This window comes from Lagopus muta, chromosome 1, assembly GCF_023343835.1.
Source record: "Lagopus muta isolate bLagMut1 chromosome 1, bLagMut1 primary, whole genome shotgun sequence".
Taxonomy (NCBI): domain Eukaryota; kingdom Metazoa; phylum Chordata; class Aves; order Galliformes; family Phasianidae; genus Lagopus; species Lagopus muta.
In genome coordinates, this window is record NC_064433.1 from 15,383,050 (window position 1) to 15,398,812 (window position 15,763).

At 42.0% G+C, this 15,763-nt stretch overlaps 1 protein-coding gene across 1 annotated transcript in view; it reads right to left on the minus strand.

Moving 5' to 3' along the window:
• CELSR1 (cadherin EGF LAG seven-pass G-type receptor 1) overlaps nucleotides 1-15,763 on the minus strand; it is a 158,742-nt gene that overhangs the window by 10,977 nt on the left and 132,002 nt on the right. Inside the window, exons 21-27 of the mRNA XM_048933385.1 lie at nucleotides 15,312-15,513; nucleotides 14,831-14,998; nucleotides 12,259-12,385; nucleotides 11,576-11,776; nucleotides 6,884-7,058; nucleotides 1,987-2,099; nucleotides 612-691 (exon numbers count right to left, since the gene is read on the minus strand). Coding sequence (XP_048789342.1) covers nucleotides 612-691; nucleotides 1,987-2,099; nucleotides 6,884-7,058; nucleotides 11,576-11,776; nucleotides 12,259-12,385; nucleotides 14,831-14,998; nucleotides 15,312-15,513 — 1,066 coding nt within the window. The remainder of the gene's footprint in view (nucleotides 1-611; nucleotides 692-1,986; nucleotides 2,100-6,883; nucleotides 7,059-11,575; nucleotides 11,777-12,258; nucleotides 12,386-14,830; nucleotides 14,999-15,311; nucleotides 15,514-15,763) is intronic.

The window sequence follows — 15,763 nt, forward strand, 5'->3', positions numbered from 1 at the left end:
GGCTGTCTTGACACTAGCTAATCACACTGTAGTTCACAGGCAAATTCTAAGCTTTGGGCAAAATAAGACTTAATGGGAATGTGCTGCCACAACAGCTCAGAAAGGCTGCAGGTTTCAGCTTGTGGGCTCATCCCAAGGGGAATGGGATGGGGGTGGAGGCCAGTCCTCAACACAGGAACCACAGTGGGCCCCTGCCTGACCTGACTGGTCATCCTGGTATGCATCAGGGAGACATTTCTGAGCATGGGTGAGCATGAGGAGACTCAGAATTATGCTCACCTGGAAATGCCAGGAGTGAGGTGAAGTGTTAGCAGGCAGCACGAGGAAAGAGACACGGCAGGACTGTAACACCACACAGAAACCAATCTTTTCACTCTTCCCTCTCATGCCTACAGCTGTCACTAGTGCACAGCAATGTGGGGGAGGTTTTTACAGAACTGCCAAGGGAACCCCAGAAATAGGTGCTGGTAAAGAGATTCCAAACTCTTCCACCAATGCAGACTGGCTCTTTCTCCAAGTATCTTACTTATTGCCAACTCTGACTTTCAGGTAGTTCTATCCCTTTGTTATTCCAGGACAGAACTTCTACAGCTTTTTGAACCCAAACTTACATGACTCCAGTTTTTTCAAATGAACGTTGTCTTCGTCTGCATGATGCTTTCATTGCTAGTATAAAGATGACAGTGTTTATCTGAAAGGGAAATTGAAAAAACAGCACGAGTTCTTTCTCCAGTTTTGTTAAGATTTCAGTTTTCAATGACAATAACATTTTTATCCTAAAATGGTTTGGAGTGCCAAGAATATTGTCCCTTCAATTCACATGCCTCTTCGAGTTCTAAAATTCATGTTTCAGGCCAGTATCACTCAAGATTGTTCTAGGATTCCATCTGGGTGAAGCACAGCAAGACTGCCCTGTGCAAAGGGGTTTGAATGAAACACAAAAACTCAAGAATGGCTGTCTTTATCCGGATCAGAGTCCACTCACCAAGTATCTTGTTTCTGCTGAGGCCAAGGCAGAATATAAGAATAACAGAATAAGCATTCAATGACAGTTACACAAAAAGCCCCTCAAGCCTCCACTGATTTGCAGGGTTGGGATATACAAGGAGGGGTGGTTCACTTGTACTTCATCACTCATAGTGAAAACTTATGCTGTGAATTCTTCCAGTCACTCAATTTCTTAAATCATGCAGGGTTTACCATTGCCATCATCCTATTTCTGTCTCTTCACAGAGCAATGGCATAGCTCATCCTGTTTTGAATCTCCCTCCTCTTTCTCCTATTTTCTGTGTTGGAAAAGACACTGCACAGTTGGCTCCACAGCTGTATATTCAGGGCTATCATACTGTTACAAGCTTCTCTCCATTCTCTTCTCTGAAGCTTTCTTCTCTTGAGGCTGAAGGCTCCTAGTTCACTTAATTGCTCCCCAATGGGAGCAGTTCTATGTCTCTGTTAACTCCCAACCCTAATCCAAAGCACTTCCAGGTGTACTTCACTCTTATTGGAGAGAACAAAACTGCACTTGGCATATAAGGTACAGTCACATGTATATGTATCTTCTGGTGATCAGTTACTGAGAGAAGCTTTAAGGGAGAGAAAACTCAAATTCTTTAGAGTTCCTAACATTTGAATTATTTAATATTTTTTTAGGAATTCTGGATGAAGCAACTATTTGCAGCTCATTTCATTGACTTGTTTTAGAAGTGGCCCAACCAACCCTTCAAACATGGAACAAAACAAATGGGAAAAAACAAGCATCTTTCTAACCACAGGGCTGGACTGTCCACAAACAATCTTTGCACTAGCAGCCAGGAGCTTAGCTTAGCTCACATTATCTCTTCATACAGAAGATGCAAGCTTGAGTATACCGGTTTCTAAGATAAGGAATACTGCTGTTTCAGACTGTGACTATTGGTTGACAAAACATAGAAGAAAAGGAAGCAGAAAGGAAGAGACAGCTCAGGATGCCAACTCCACCATACTTACCACTACAACAATTACAATGGGCCCAGCAAAACTCCAGATAAGGGTGTCGTGAACAGACAACCAGCAGAAATCAGGGTTCCCATAGCCTTGTGGATCCAGCCCAACAGCAAGCCCTGAGTCACAAAAGGGAAAGACAGGTCACCATAAAGGTGCTGATGAGATCCATATAACAAGGCACAGCAATAACGCTGTCAGACCACAGTCTAGCAAATAAAATTATAATGGCAAAATGCGTTCAATCCAGGAAATAAAAATCTTGACAAATATTAACATAAAACTTCCGTAAATCAAAACCTTTGCACTGGCTATCCCATATCAAATGACACCATGGGTTTTGCCTACCAGAATAAAGTTCAGCTACATAAATCTACAGTAAATGTAAGTCCCAAGTTAATTGTATTCCAGCACAATTTTATAGCCATATTCACACATAGCGCTGAAGCCTTCAGGGTGAGTGACATGTTGAGGAATTTCAATAAGCCTACACAGCAGAATGACATGAATCATAACTAAGGAGATGTCTCTACTACAAAAAAGTGCATTCTTAACTGCTGTGAGCTTACTGTCACTAAAATAACACTGGAGACAAAGGAACTTGGGAACTCACAGGATTTAACTGCTTGAGCTCAGGAGCAGTGGCTGAGATTCATTTTGAGCTGCAAACCCAGGTAAGTGCCTACCTCACATTGCTTTCAGCACTGTTTGGAATGGAGTTTGCTGATGCCCCAAGGCAAGTGAGTTAAGAACACACCTTTTATTGCTTTATTTTTCAAAGCCTGGAAACTTGTGAGAGAATCTCAGAGTCCAACCTCTACCTACTGACTTACAGTGCTATCTGACTTTGTGCCCTGCGCCTTGCCTATATGGCAACGACTGGGATTTCTGCCTTTGGCCTGCAAAATACTGCAAGAGTATTCTTCAAGAGACAGAAATGGATCCCTGCAAGGCCCTCAGCCAATGACATATGGTAAATGGCTGCAGCCTGTTGTGTGTTCACCAGGCACACCTATTGTGCTGAGCAGATGACCTGCCTCGAGCAGGCGTCCAACGTTCAGGGCAGCACCGCTCTGTGCAGTGAGGATCTGTGCCTATTAATAACCACTTTTCTGAGCTGAAGCCTGTGTGCTTTGACAAAAAGACACTGCAAAGAAGGGAGAGCTGTGTTTTACACTTACTGCATAAAAGCTGGCACGTGGCCAACGTTCACATCTGGTGCAGACCTACGGTCTATGAAAACTAAACTGGCAGTTTAGCAAAGCAGTGGATATTGGATCTGTTTTCTCTGAAGCGTGGAATGAGATAGGACTGGTCTCTCTCTCTTTCGGTTCCCATTGGCTCTTCCACCGCTGCCTTCAGCAGTTGCCATCCAGAAAGAATTAGCCATAAATGATTAAGGGACCATAAAGTATTTTATACAGATGTAATTCTATAGACACAGGCTGTTTCCCAGGACTGGATTTCCCCATTAGTAGGTCTTAAGCTACGGTCTGACCAAACATCTGGCTCTAAGAGTAACTGGCGGACTGCAGTATTTTTTCACTCCCAAAATCCTACCCTAAAGTTCCCCATTAAACACATGGGGCAAACTGCAGCCTTCAGGTAGGCGGTTCAAATTTTACTGGAGTCAACAATATGTGAAATAACACTTTACCCAAAGGCAGAATTAAGCCAATGCAATTTAACATAAAGACCATTCTGGCACACCAATTAAATGCTCTGAGTGTGCGGGCTGTACGACAGCTCCCTGACGCTCACAACTGGAGATTCTCTGCTGGGGAAGCCCAGCACCCATCCCACCAACATGCCAGGAGAACACATAAGGCACGTTTTGACCCTTCAGAGTCCCTGCAGGCCCTGCAGCAACTGCACACCAGCCTTACCTCTCTCCTGACTCACCACTTTGCTAAAGATCTACAGCAAATCTAGAGATTTGGCAAAAACCATGATCTGGAGTACACTGATTTAAGGACGATGTAAGAACCTGTTCTAACACGAGCTCTTGATGGCAAGCAGTTATTGCTAGTGTATGCCAGCCAGTTAGCATGTTGCCACAAAGAGGGGTCTTGCTGGATGCCAAATCCAGAATTTTGTTCCTGGGGCAAGGAAGTCATAAAATCCCTTTCCTAGATGGATCAAACTACGTCTTAAAATGAGCCAACTTAAAGTGAATTTAATTTGCTTTAAGCAAATTCCACTATTGCTCCCCACGGAGGAATATTCCACATCCTTACTCTTTTGATGACAGTAAGCCTCCTCCCACCCTCAAACCTACATTTATTCACAGCAATTTGCTTTTGTACGGAGTGATTAGATGTGGTTCTTCACCACTGGACTGTTCCTTATGTAAACATTTTGCTAAGATGTTTTTCCCTCTAAAGTTCAGGTTTCCCTTTTGCACATAGCCAGGTCCTGTCACAGATCCCTTAGCAATGCTATGTGCCAGTTCAAAGTGAATGTTGAGCACAAAAAATATGAAGAAAGAAAAAGAATAACAAGTTAAATTGACTGCTGCTGTAGGTTCACTTTTCTCAGGATATCTACAAAGGAAATGCACTAGGCTTCATAGTTATCTTTTAAATAAATATCACAGAATCACAGAATGGCCAGGGTAGGAAGGGACCTCAAGGATCACGAATCTCCAGCCCCCCTGCCACATGCAGGGCCACCAACCTCCACATTCAACACTAGACCAGGCTGCCCAGGGCCCCCATCCAGTCTGGCCTTGAACACCTCCAAAGATGGGGCACCCACAACCCCTCTGAGCAGCCTGTTCCAGCACCTCACCACTCTCATAGTAAAGAGCTTCCCCCTGATATCCAACCTAAATCTTCCGTCCTTCGACTTAAAACCATTTCCCCTTGTCCTGCTGTTATCTACCCTTCCAAATGTCCTTCTGATGACCAAGACTAAAATTCTTTTCCATACCTAAACTTTTCCACTACTGAAAAACATACACAATCCTTCTCTCATCAAGAAATTTAAAAGAAATGGTGTTCAAAATGCATGTTAAGAAGTTGGAACCTTCTTTAGATAATAAACTTTAAAATTCATAGCAGAAACTTACTTGAAATATGTACAGTAACAAAGCTATCCAAAGGCAATAAATCCCAATTGTGCTCTTTATAAGGAAATAGTTTTCTATTCAGATGATTTCTGAACCTGGAAGGTCAAACTAATGGCTTTGCTTTCTTGATTCACTCTTGATTCCACAAAATCCTCTGACTCCTTCAGTAATAAGGATCTGACTTCCTTGTTTCAGTTAACTGTAAATCAGTGGATTCAGAATTTATAGTACAAGAGACACCTTGGATCTGTAATTCTTAATATACATATTTTTAACACTGAAAAATTGTTCCAAGTTAGAGGGAACAATTTCTAATCAGAAAAATGTAAAAGGGGTGCACTTGCAATGTACAGATAAAATAACACTGCTGCTGAGCCACTCTGAATTCACTAAAATTCATGAGAAACCAAACAAGAAATGGAAAATCCTTCAGATGAAATAATACTGGGGAGCTACGTGTTCTGAAACACAAACTGCTCCCTTCCATTAGGTGATAATACTTCTCTTCTACCAGAAGTGACAGTGCCGACTATCTGATGGCACTGAATGTTCCTGTATACATTGCAGTGGTGCCAATAACAGCTGCACGGGTCTGAAATGCTACAGAAATCAACAATGTTTTCTATCTGAAGTGCTGGGGATACGTCCAGAGTGGTGGAGTCCTCTGGACCTTCCACTACAACCTGGATAAATTGACATAAGTGGAAAACATGCACAGCTTGATACAGAAAAACTTACCATGTCTCCAGATAGGACACTCTTCCTCCCTACACTATGGTTTGTTTTTACTACGTTTTATTATTTTCCTTTAAGTCACACAGAAAAAAACCATGTATATTTTCAAAAGTCTAATTTGTTCCACAATTATTTTTCCAAGTGTACATGATTGATAGCTATTTATTTGATTGGAGAGATATGTAAATTTCTGTCATTGCTGACAGTATGTTGTTATCCATAAAAATAAATGAGTAAAAGTTAACTGTCTGCCGAAGATCTGATTTCCCATATGGCAACAGATACATGCTGAAACAGTTGAAGCAAAAAACCCCTCTCCAACTGTTCTGCGAAGCTCTTCCCAAGGAGCTGTCTGCCTGCATTAAGGCAGCACCATGTGCTATGGGCAGCACTGGAAATGCCTGACCGCAAAAATAGGAATGGTGAGGGTGGAGATAGATGGGCTCCTGCAGAACAGCCTGGAGCAGTTTAAAAGATTACTGCCTCCAGCTTTTCATTACTTTTCCTCAACTGGAAGTTATTGCATTTCTATCTGAAATGATGTAAAAGGCTGCTTGAGTATTCCCAGCTCATTTTCACGCCAAGTAAAACAGAGCTGCTGAAATCCCCTTCAGAGAGCATTTACTGCTGGTCAAGGGCACTGCAGTGGGAACATCCAGAGAAGCAGTGCCCCACGGGTAGTATTGCTTCTGAAGCCACTGCAGCCACTTCCCCAGAGACTGTGTCCATATCCCAGCATGGATATGGACACAGACTTGACTACCAGCATGGGGAAGGCTATTCAGGATGACTAAAAACAAAGTTGTTCTAACCAACACACACTTATATCCAAGCAGTGTTAACAAGTCCTGCTTTAATCTGGGTGCAACTACATTTACGTTACTGTAACACCCTCAGAATCACTTTAGCTGGGACAACAGACATTTAGGGCGCAGATCTGCCAAGTTCCACTGACTTCTACTGCTCACAATGCATCTACTGAAAACACTCAAGCGACAGTAGTAGCTGAGTGCATCCATATCCGTTTTCGATGGGGTCACTTTCCAGTGAAGATGGCAGGGAAAGCAAACAAAGCTTCTTTGGAGTGGTTGAGGGTACCTGTGATAATGGCAGGAATGCCCCAGCCAACGACGTAGTAGAACCTCATGTGCCCAAAGTTGATGTTCCTCACTTCAGTCAGCATCCGGTAGATGTGGAGCTGCTCCACGAACATCCACGCAAAGGTACTCATGTAGAAGTAGTGCAGGAGGATGGCAATCACCGTACATACAAACTGCAGAAGGAAAAGGGCAAGGAAATTAGAGCTGCTTTTCCGAAATATGCAGCCTGGTGAGTCACAGGCCTCCTATTGCAGCTCGAGGGAAGTGTGATAGGAAGGGTTTGGCAGAAAGAACACACTGCCATTAATTTACATTTCTGTTGGCTTTTTTTTTGTCAGAGATTCAGAAAAGTGGTGCATACTGTGAAAGCCATATTTTTTCTATATTGTTATGCACCTGCTCTGAATCTGCTTTGGCTTTATTCTATTGGTTCCGTGTGCTTTTGGTCACTGCCCTTGCCCTTGCCATGTGTTCTGTGGTTCATTTCTCTGTGTGTATTTGATGCCCAGGTGATGCTTCTGGCTCTTCTGTCTGAATTCCTTCTGCTTGCAGGCAGAGCAGTGCTGGCAGAGCTCATGGCTCTTTCTCCTGCTGTGCAGCTGGAAGTGGGGATGCCCTGCACTGCAGAAGCCACAGACCCTCTGCCCAGCCTCTTCCTGTATAACACTGTTCCATCAAATTCAGCAACAGCAGGTTTAACTGCAACAAGCAGACCAGTCTAGTTGCAAAGTCAACAAATTGTTCTTGAAAACTTCCACCAGCATCCCTGAACTGACTTGGTGTCTCCCATTTACACACCAAGGGCCAACCCATGGGTTTTTCTGCTACTTTGCTCTTGCCAGTGAGAGAGCTGTCTCCCCATAGAATTGCACCATTTTGGTATAGTTTTGCTTTGTTTTAAAGTAGACAATGTGTTGTGGTGATACTTGTAAATAACTTGTATTTGGCAGAGGTGGAGGGAAGTGCGAGAAAGATTTTAGATTTTCAGTTGAGGTCCTTCTTGCTCTTGAAAACCTCCTTTCTAGGGAAAGAAATCACAGAGGTTTCAGTCTAGGAAGAATGAATATGCTTAATATGAGCAAAAAATGATCTGTAGACTTCAGCCAAAGAAGTCCAGCCTCTCTTGGAGGTATTTTTACCAGTTAAATGAAATGTCTCTTCTCAAATAGGTAAAATTTGTAGAATCATAGAATGTCTCGAGTTGGAAGGGACCCATAAAGATCACTGAGTTCAAATCCTAGCTCCATACAGGACAACCCAGTTTGATGTGATTTTATGTTCCAGCAAAAGAGCAGCATGCCATTTTGCTCCCATGGGACTGTGCCACAAGGATCTATGACACTAAGGCTGGAGATCAGGTGAAGGAGTACTAAGGAGGAAGAAGCTCCTGAAGAGCCGGCATCATTTATATCACAAGACAGTAACTCAGGATTGAGTAACAGAAATCATATGAAAAGGAGTCAGGAACTTTAATAATGATAATAATGCACTAATAAGCAGGTAGGAATGAGAGCATTTGACCATACTGTGGTCAGAGAGCAGGAAAAGTGTAGGACCCAAGGAAATCAAAGAGACTGAGCTGTTAATATGACTAAGAGAAATAGCTATGGTGGGCAAACTGGCAGCTGAAGTCAACTTTGTGATAAAATGACCATTCTGAACTCTCAGAGCTTCACAGATCTAAATTTTTGCAATATCTGTCAACCAAGTTTTCCTCCCAACTGAAGAGCTTGATGACTGAAAATAAGAATGACCACAAGCATCCTACAGCCAAGGCAAAATCTATCCCATTAACTCTATTCATTTGCTTGTTTGAGAAGCAAAGCAAAGGACTCTGCTAAGGATTTGCTGATAAGCTTGTGTTAAAGCACTTTGAATAACCACATGATTTTTGTTTCAAAATATTTTACACTGTGCTTTTTTGGGGCACTGTCCCTGCCTTCTGATTTCAGTGTAACATTTCAGTGTTCTTGCATGGCATAATGCTTAGAACCACAACTTAAGACTTCCCTGCTCAACTTTACTGAGGATTTTATATTATGATCCAGCTTTCTGGATTCACTTACTGTATCAGCTCTATTACAACGTCAAGTGTTACTGAAAAAATGTCTCACCAAATAAAAGGCCTTTCCTCCCTCTATGTAAACGGGGATTTTTTGTTTCTACTGGCACACGGACATGAGTAGACTCTTGCCCTGAGCATTACCTTTTTCAGGTAAGAAAAAAAAAAAAAGTAAATAAATCACTTTCCATCAATTGTCCAGGGAAAGATTAAAACCTCACCCAGAAATGTGACTGTTAATTCACAGAAACCCATAAAAGCCAGGCTGGGTGCCAAGCAACGCAGCATTATTTGTGCTCCAGCATTCTTTCCCTCTTTATGTTCATCAATGCATGACTCGTTAGACAACTCTCATTCCATACAGACAGATGAATAATTGTCTCAAGTAGACATGGCTTACAACCCTCCTACCTTCTCAGATTGACTGGGTAGGCTGTAAGGAGCGGCTTCCTGCTCTATGAAATGCATTCTGCAACTTAAAACATTTTCATAAGTGGGTTAAGGGTTTGGGCTGTTTCACTGAGCCCTGGTAACAGCACAGGACAGGACTGCAGCCCTAAAGACTGAAAATGGGAAGCAGCGGAAGAGAACAATCTGGCAAAGTACAACCAGCATTGCTAAAGTGAACCATTTTACTGCTCTTATAAGCATTCACTTGGTGCTCCATGATATTACAACAGGAATGTGGAGATGAGAAGCCATCCCTCACTTCCTGAGTTTTGTAAGGTGCTGCAGACATCTGGGCTCATCCTGCTCCACAGTATTCACGTCAGAGAACTGAGTAAACTCCCTGCTACTGAAACACAGTGAAAAATGAGTGCTGTACCCAAGAAGGCATGAGAAAGGTCAAGTTACACAGAACGCTGATGATCAATTGGCCAGGTGAATTCATGTGAGAAACAGTTATTTTAATATGCAAACTCATATATTATGAGACGAAGACAAAGCAGGTCACACATGATGTGAGGCCATATCTGAGGGTAGGTCACTGTGAAAGACTGCTAAGGGACTGGAGTTGGAGTAGAGGGGAAAATCAGAATATGAGACTGGAAATGGCACTGTGAGATGGAAAGTTCTGTCCAGTTTAGCGTTGACAATTTTCCAAAAGGTAAAATGGGGGAAGGAAGCCCTGAAAAAAGGCACCAGAGTGATACGAATCTTAGAAACAGGAAATTAAGCTGTTCACTTTTACTTAGTTTGCTAACTGAAATATTGTTGAATACAGGGTTCTAGGGAAGACAAGTCTTTCAAATATATTATGACAAGGGCTCAACAGCACCCAGTTACCAGAAGCTGAAATGAGACAAAATTTGATAGCACAGAATCATAGAATCATTTGAATTGAAAGGAACCCTTGAAGTTCATCTAGTTCAACTCCCCTACAGCGCACAGGGACACCTACAGCAGATGCTCAGAGCCCCATCCAGCCTGACCTTGAGTGTCTCCAGAGGCAGGCTTCCACCACCTCTCTGGGCAACCTGTTCCACTGCCTCACTACTCTTACTGTAAAAAACTTCTTTTTTACCCCCAGTCTAAATCTCCCCTCTTTTAGTTTGAAACCATTTCCTTTTGTCCTCTCACAACAGGCTCTCCTGAAGAGCCTGTCCCCTTCTTTCTTACAGCCCCTCTTTAAATAATGAAAGGCCTTCTTTTCAAGATTTAGATTAAAACATGACATGTACAAAAAGGATTTCTAGAAGATAAATTTTTTTTAGAGTGTTCAGATAATCCCTATGCTAAAATTCTGAATATTCTTTATATATAGTAAGGACAAACTTTTTATTGCACATCATCGCCCATTTGTCTGCTGTCCATTTGGTAAAGGAGGATGAGAAGCTTGGACCACTTGCCTGTTTGTCTGCATGGTAACCACGACTTTTGAGATGAGCACTACTAAGAATTAAGAGCAATATTACATATAGTGCTACAGAGCTAAAATAGCAGTGAAATTCTAGGCACAGCATACACATACTCTGTATTTCATATTCAGTCCATTCATGACTTATGTTTCTTGACATGCACAATGCTGGAGCTGTATGCACTATGCTTTGGCAACAGGTATGATGGACTGAAGCCAGGGTCACCGTGGCTGGGGAGCACAAAGGAAACTGACAGGTTTCCTACTGATTCTTGAGTGTGACAAGCTGTCCCATGCTGGCAAGTGGCTTCTTCTGAACAGCACGGCAGGTATGCAATGTGCACTGAACATCTGCACAGCAGTGCATTGCTGATAATCTACCAGTCAACACCAAAAGCCATTTGGGCTTGTGAGGTACCTGCTGCAGGAGAAACTGGAGAATCTCCTACTGAACAGACAAAGCAAGACAGAATGCATACTGATGGAAAGGAAGGAAGAAACTGGAATTCAGGATTCGGTTCCTGGGATAAGTTTTCAACAGGACTGCTGTCATTTTTTTTTTTAAATAACATACAGATCTATTTCCTAGCACTGGTATTCGTCATGAACAGTACAACAGAAAACATTCATTCTGACATTTAAACAACATTTAGGCCAAGCAGAAGTAAAAAGAAGAAAAAGTGAAACAGACAGGAGCAGATAGAAGTCACAATATGAGCCCCTGATTTAAATTCTGACAACTCTCACAGTAAGGAGGAAGTAACTCTTACCGGGTTTTCGGTTTGGTTGATCCCAATGAGGAAGACAAGCTCGGAGAAGAAAAGGGCGGCCACCAGGTTCTTGTGGATGCTGTGCAAGTTGGACCGCAGTGTGCGGATCAGAACCAGCAGGATGAAGGTGATCAGCAAAGCCACCAATGAGATGGAAACAGTTGTGTAAGTGACAATCTTCAGAGGAAGAACGTCCCCATTCTGCAGGAAGAGAGATTGACAGAGCTTGTGAGTTTTTTCTTTCTTCTCTTCCAATCAGGCCTACTACTTGGAAAGTCAATGCTTTTGTTACTACTGAATCAATGTATGGATTTGCTTCGAACCAGGAGTGGATGATGCCACCTCTTGAGTCACTCAACATTTTGCATGGGCAGCATGCAGAAAGAGCAGGAAGCTAAGTGGGAATCTTAGTGTATTTCAGGCTGGACTGCCCCTCTTGAGGCTGTCCTGAAATGCTAAAAAACCTGTGGAGCTTATGACCTTGTTCCTGCTGTTGTAGTTCTACATGTACCTAGTATGTATCCTCGTTTCATTCCCTCCTCTGCATGGCCTTCTGCAGCACAGACTAGCACAGACATGCATTGCCGGCTATGTCACGCAACAACCAGTTAGCTCCAAAGCTCCTTGAAGGCCCTTGAAGACCAAAACCCATCCCACTGAGGCATAAGCTTGGGATCACCCACCTCCCGTTTTGAAATGTCCATCAGGACAGCAAAGCTGGTCAAATGGTTGCACTGGCAGGCAATATGGCTCCGGTTTCTGGAAAACAGCTCACATCCTCTGGATGACCAGGCACCTGTTCCGCCAATCCTGCAGGGAAAAAAGGGCATCTATGGGAGCCATCCTCAGATCTCACCCTCACCTCTTGCTGCCACTGCCCTCCAAGACAACTCCCACTCCACAAACAGAGAGGACTGTGTGTATCAAGACAGAAATATTTATAGCGGTCACCTGCCTGACAGTACAAACAACTTAAAAAGCCCTGAGTTGAAGTATTGCTTGCCAGCTGTTGTGGCTTTGCAACAACCTGTTTTGAGTTAAAAATAATTTTTTAAAGTCCTCATTTTGTGCAGTGATCATACAAGCAATATGGGGAAGTGATTGCATAGGGCAAACTGGCCATAGCAAGAGTATGAGGTAAAAAATACCAAAACCACAGGGACATGTTTTTCAGCCATCTCTATTTCTCTACACTTAGTAAAGCTCTGATGTGAAATGTATTTCAGCAGAAATATGATTTCATCCCTATATTCCTCTAGAAAGTAGACAAGAAAAGTTAAAAACAGGAGATAATATTTTATATCAGGAAATGTCTTGTATTAGCATCATGGAGGAACTGTTCCTTTAAAAATTCTACCCTATTTAGCCTTGTTTAACTCCAGAAAAGATTTTGTGTCTATATTAATTATTCTATCGTGAAGTTAATGACTAATAAAAATTCTTTTGTAATTACTGAAAAGAGTTTTTCTCTTCAAGATATTACACAGGTGATCTTTTACATTCAGTAATGAAACATCTGTTAAATAGTTTTAATATCCCTTTCTCTTGAAAAGGACTCACATTTCAGAAAAGCTCTTGTATTATGTTTACAAGCTCCTTTATAATTGTGGCTGTAGGAAAACGTAACAAACAGTAATGCCACTGAAGTTGCCAGCAAATAGCAAATGGATGAATCACGTTTGAGCTAATGAGTTATTCAAGCCCATACAATGTTTAAAAATTTATGAAAAAGGGACTTGCCATTTCCTCATAATTGGCAGAATCTTCTGTATGTAGAAGCAAATAGCACATCAAGAAATTTCTTATCTAAGCTTTGTGCTGATACAATCTCAGACTACTTTACAAGCAGACAAGTGGAGTAGTTTATTATTGCTAACAAAACAGATTTCTGTTTGCCTGCTCAATCCTTTTAATGATATAATCTCCATAAGCTTCTGACTAGGAGGCAAACATTTCCTAGGTTAGCTTGCTCTTCTATTTCCAACACAGGACTTACTTTTCAGTGGATTTTTCCATAGGTTTACTGGAATTTAGGGGTCATTAGAAAACGAGTAACAGCTATTCCTCTAACTGTGGGCTGACAATACCATCCTTCTGCTATATACCCAGTTTCGTGGTTTTATATGTAATACTTAACGAAATCTTAACTTGACAAACGTGAAGCTATCATAGAATGGCTTGGGTTGGAAGGGACCTCAAGGACCATCAAGGATTGCTATCCCTCAATACATTTTCTTTTGTTTTATCAACACTCCAGAAGTATCTCCAGCAGGACTGCACTGCTTCCTGAATCGTGTACACCTCAACAAAAGACACGAGTATATAGAATCCTTCAATTTTTCCAGATCTTCACTAATTATGCCCGTGGTTTTAATGTTATGTAATACACGAAACTTAAATTAAATAAACATATTTGAATATTTCATCTTCTCCTTCATACTTCTCTCCTAGATTCACCCTCTGCTTATGCTCGCTCTCCTCTACTGTCTGCTTTCTAGTAACAGCAAGAGGTCTAAGGTCCCAAGGAAGGTATTTCTTTCCCTCCATTTTTTCACTAAAACAAATGAAAAAAGATATATAATAGATGGTGAAAGGAAAGGCAAGTTGCTTCTTATCAATGCCACTTTCTTTGAGTTGACTTCTGATTCAAAAATGATTTCTGAGATTTACAGTCTTAACACTTTATCTCCTTTTTTTACAACATTAGCTTTTTTATTTATTTTTTGCACTAGTTCTGTCTGAGGCATCAGTGATTGCTGCCTGCTTGCCTTGCACTCTGTCCACAGTCACTAGCAAGTGATGGGAGAAGACGCAGCCCATAAAATAACTGAACAGTCTTCTGAAGATGCGCTCCTAAGAAGAGGACATGGAGCAATGAGAGTCCTGACGAAGAGACCTCGGGTGAATCACGAATCCAGGCACTAGAGCTAGATTACATTTGTCTAGTTGTACATGTGCAGGCAAAAAGAATGGGCAAACAGATGGAGACTGTGAGATTTATTACTCTTGGATAATACTGCAGAAGGACATAGTGGCACTGTCTCTGTAACCACAAGGCTAGGCGTTTGTTTGAAGAGATATGATGATTATTTTTTGCTGTTCTCAGGTAATGGGAAGTGAGTACTTGGCTGCAGCAGGAACTATATGCCAGTTGAGTAAACTGAGTGAAAAAGGTTCTCCCTCCAGAATTACCCTCCTAGTTCTCTTCTACCAAAACAGTTGCCATACTCAGCCCTAAAGAAGGCAGAGACATACATGATGGAGTGATTCCAAAAGACACAGACAGGCTTTGTTCTCTCTTCTGTTTCCAGCATGGCATACTCCACTATGATGGGCTTTTCCACCAGGTTGGGAGGAAGCTCCCCGTCACTGTGAATGGCTGTGCTCACCACAGGTGTATTAATAATTGGGCGATTTGGTAACCTGCAGAAGGAGAAAAACCACAAAAATGATCTAGATGTTAAAATGGAAAGCACAGATTTAGCAGATAGAAGATTTCCAGTAGATTCAACTCAGAACACGAGGCAGATGTACCACCAGTCTCCCACACAGCCAAGCTTCCAAGGCTCTACTTTTTCATTTATTCTCCCACAGTGTGCCAGAGGAGTACAGGAGACTGCAGTGGCAACTGTAGCGCAGATGACATTTGTTTGGTATAAAAGAGCTGTGCCACCCCTGCATGGAAGAAGCATGTGGAAGGAGATCTGCACAATTCATAGACAGGCTGAACTCTCACCTCAGGCTCCTTCGGTCAGGATCATAGTTCTCGGGCAGGAGATGTCCTAGGGACCGGTATATAATGACCATGGCAACAGTATGATGGGTAGAGTCATCAGGATGCCGCTTCCTTCTCTTTGTGAACATACTCTCAGGGCTTCGTGCATCACTGTTCACCTTAGAGGATAATTTTTGATTTGAAGGCCTCATTGTAGGTACTGCTAAGGAATTAACATAAATATTAAACTCCTTCCAAGCAACATCAAAGCTACCATTTAAACTGGTGATTTTCCTTTGCAAGGATGCAGAAATATTTCTGTCGCTCTAAGTTTACAGTACTGAGCAAGCTTCTAGTGAAACATTTTGAATGAAGTTTTAACACATTTCGTAGTTATAAGCTGATAATTAAATAACCACCGAATCATGAATAACCATTTAGTTCAGCTAGAAAATGAGGAATTTCTAAACTAA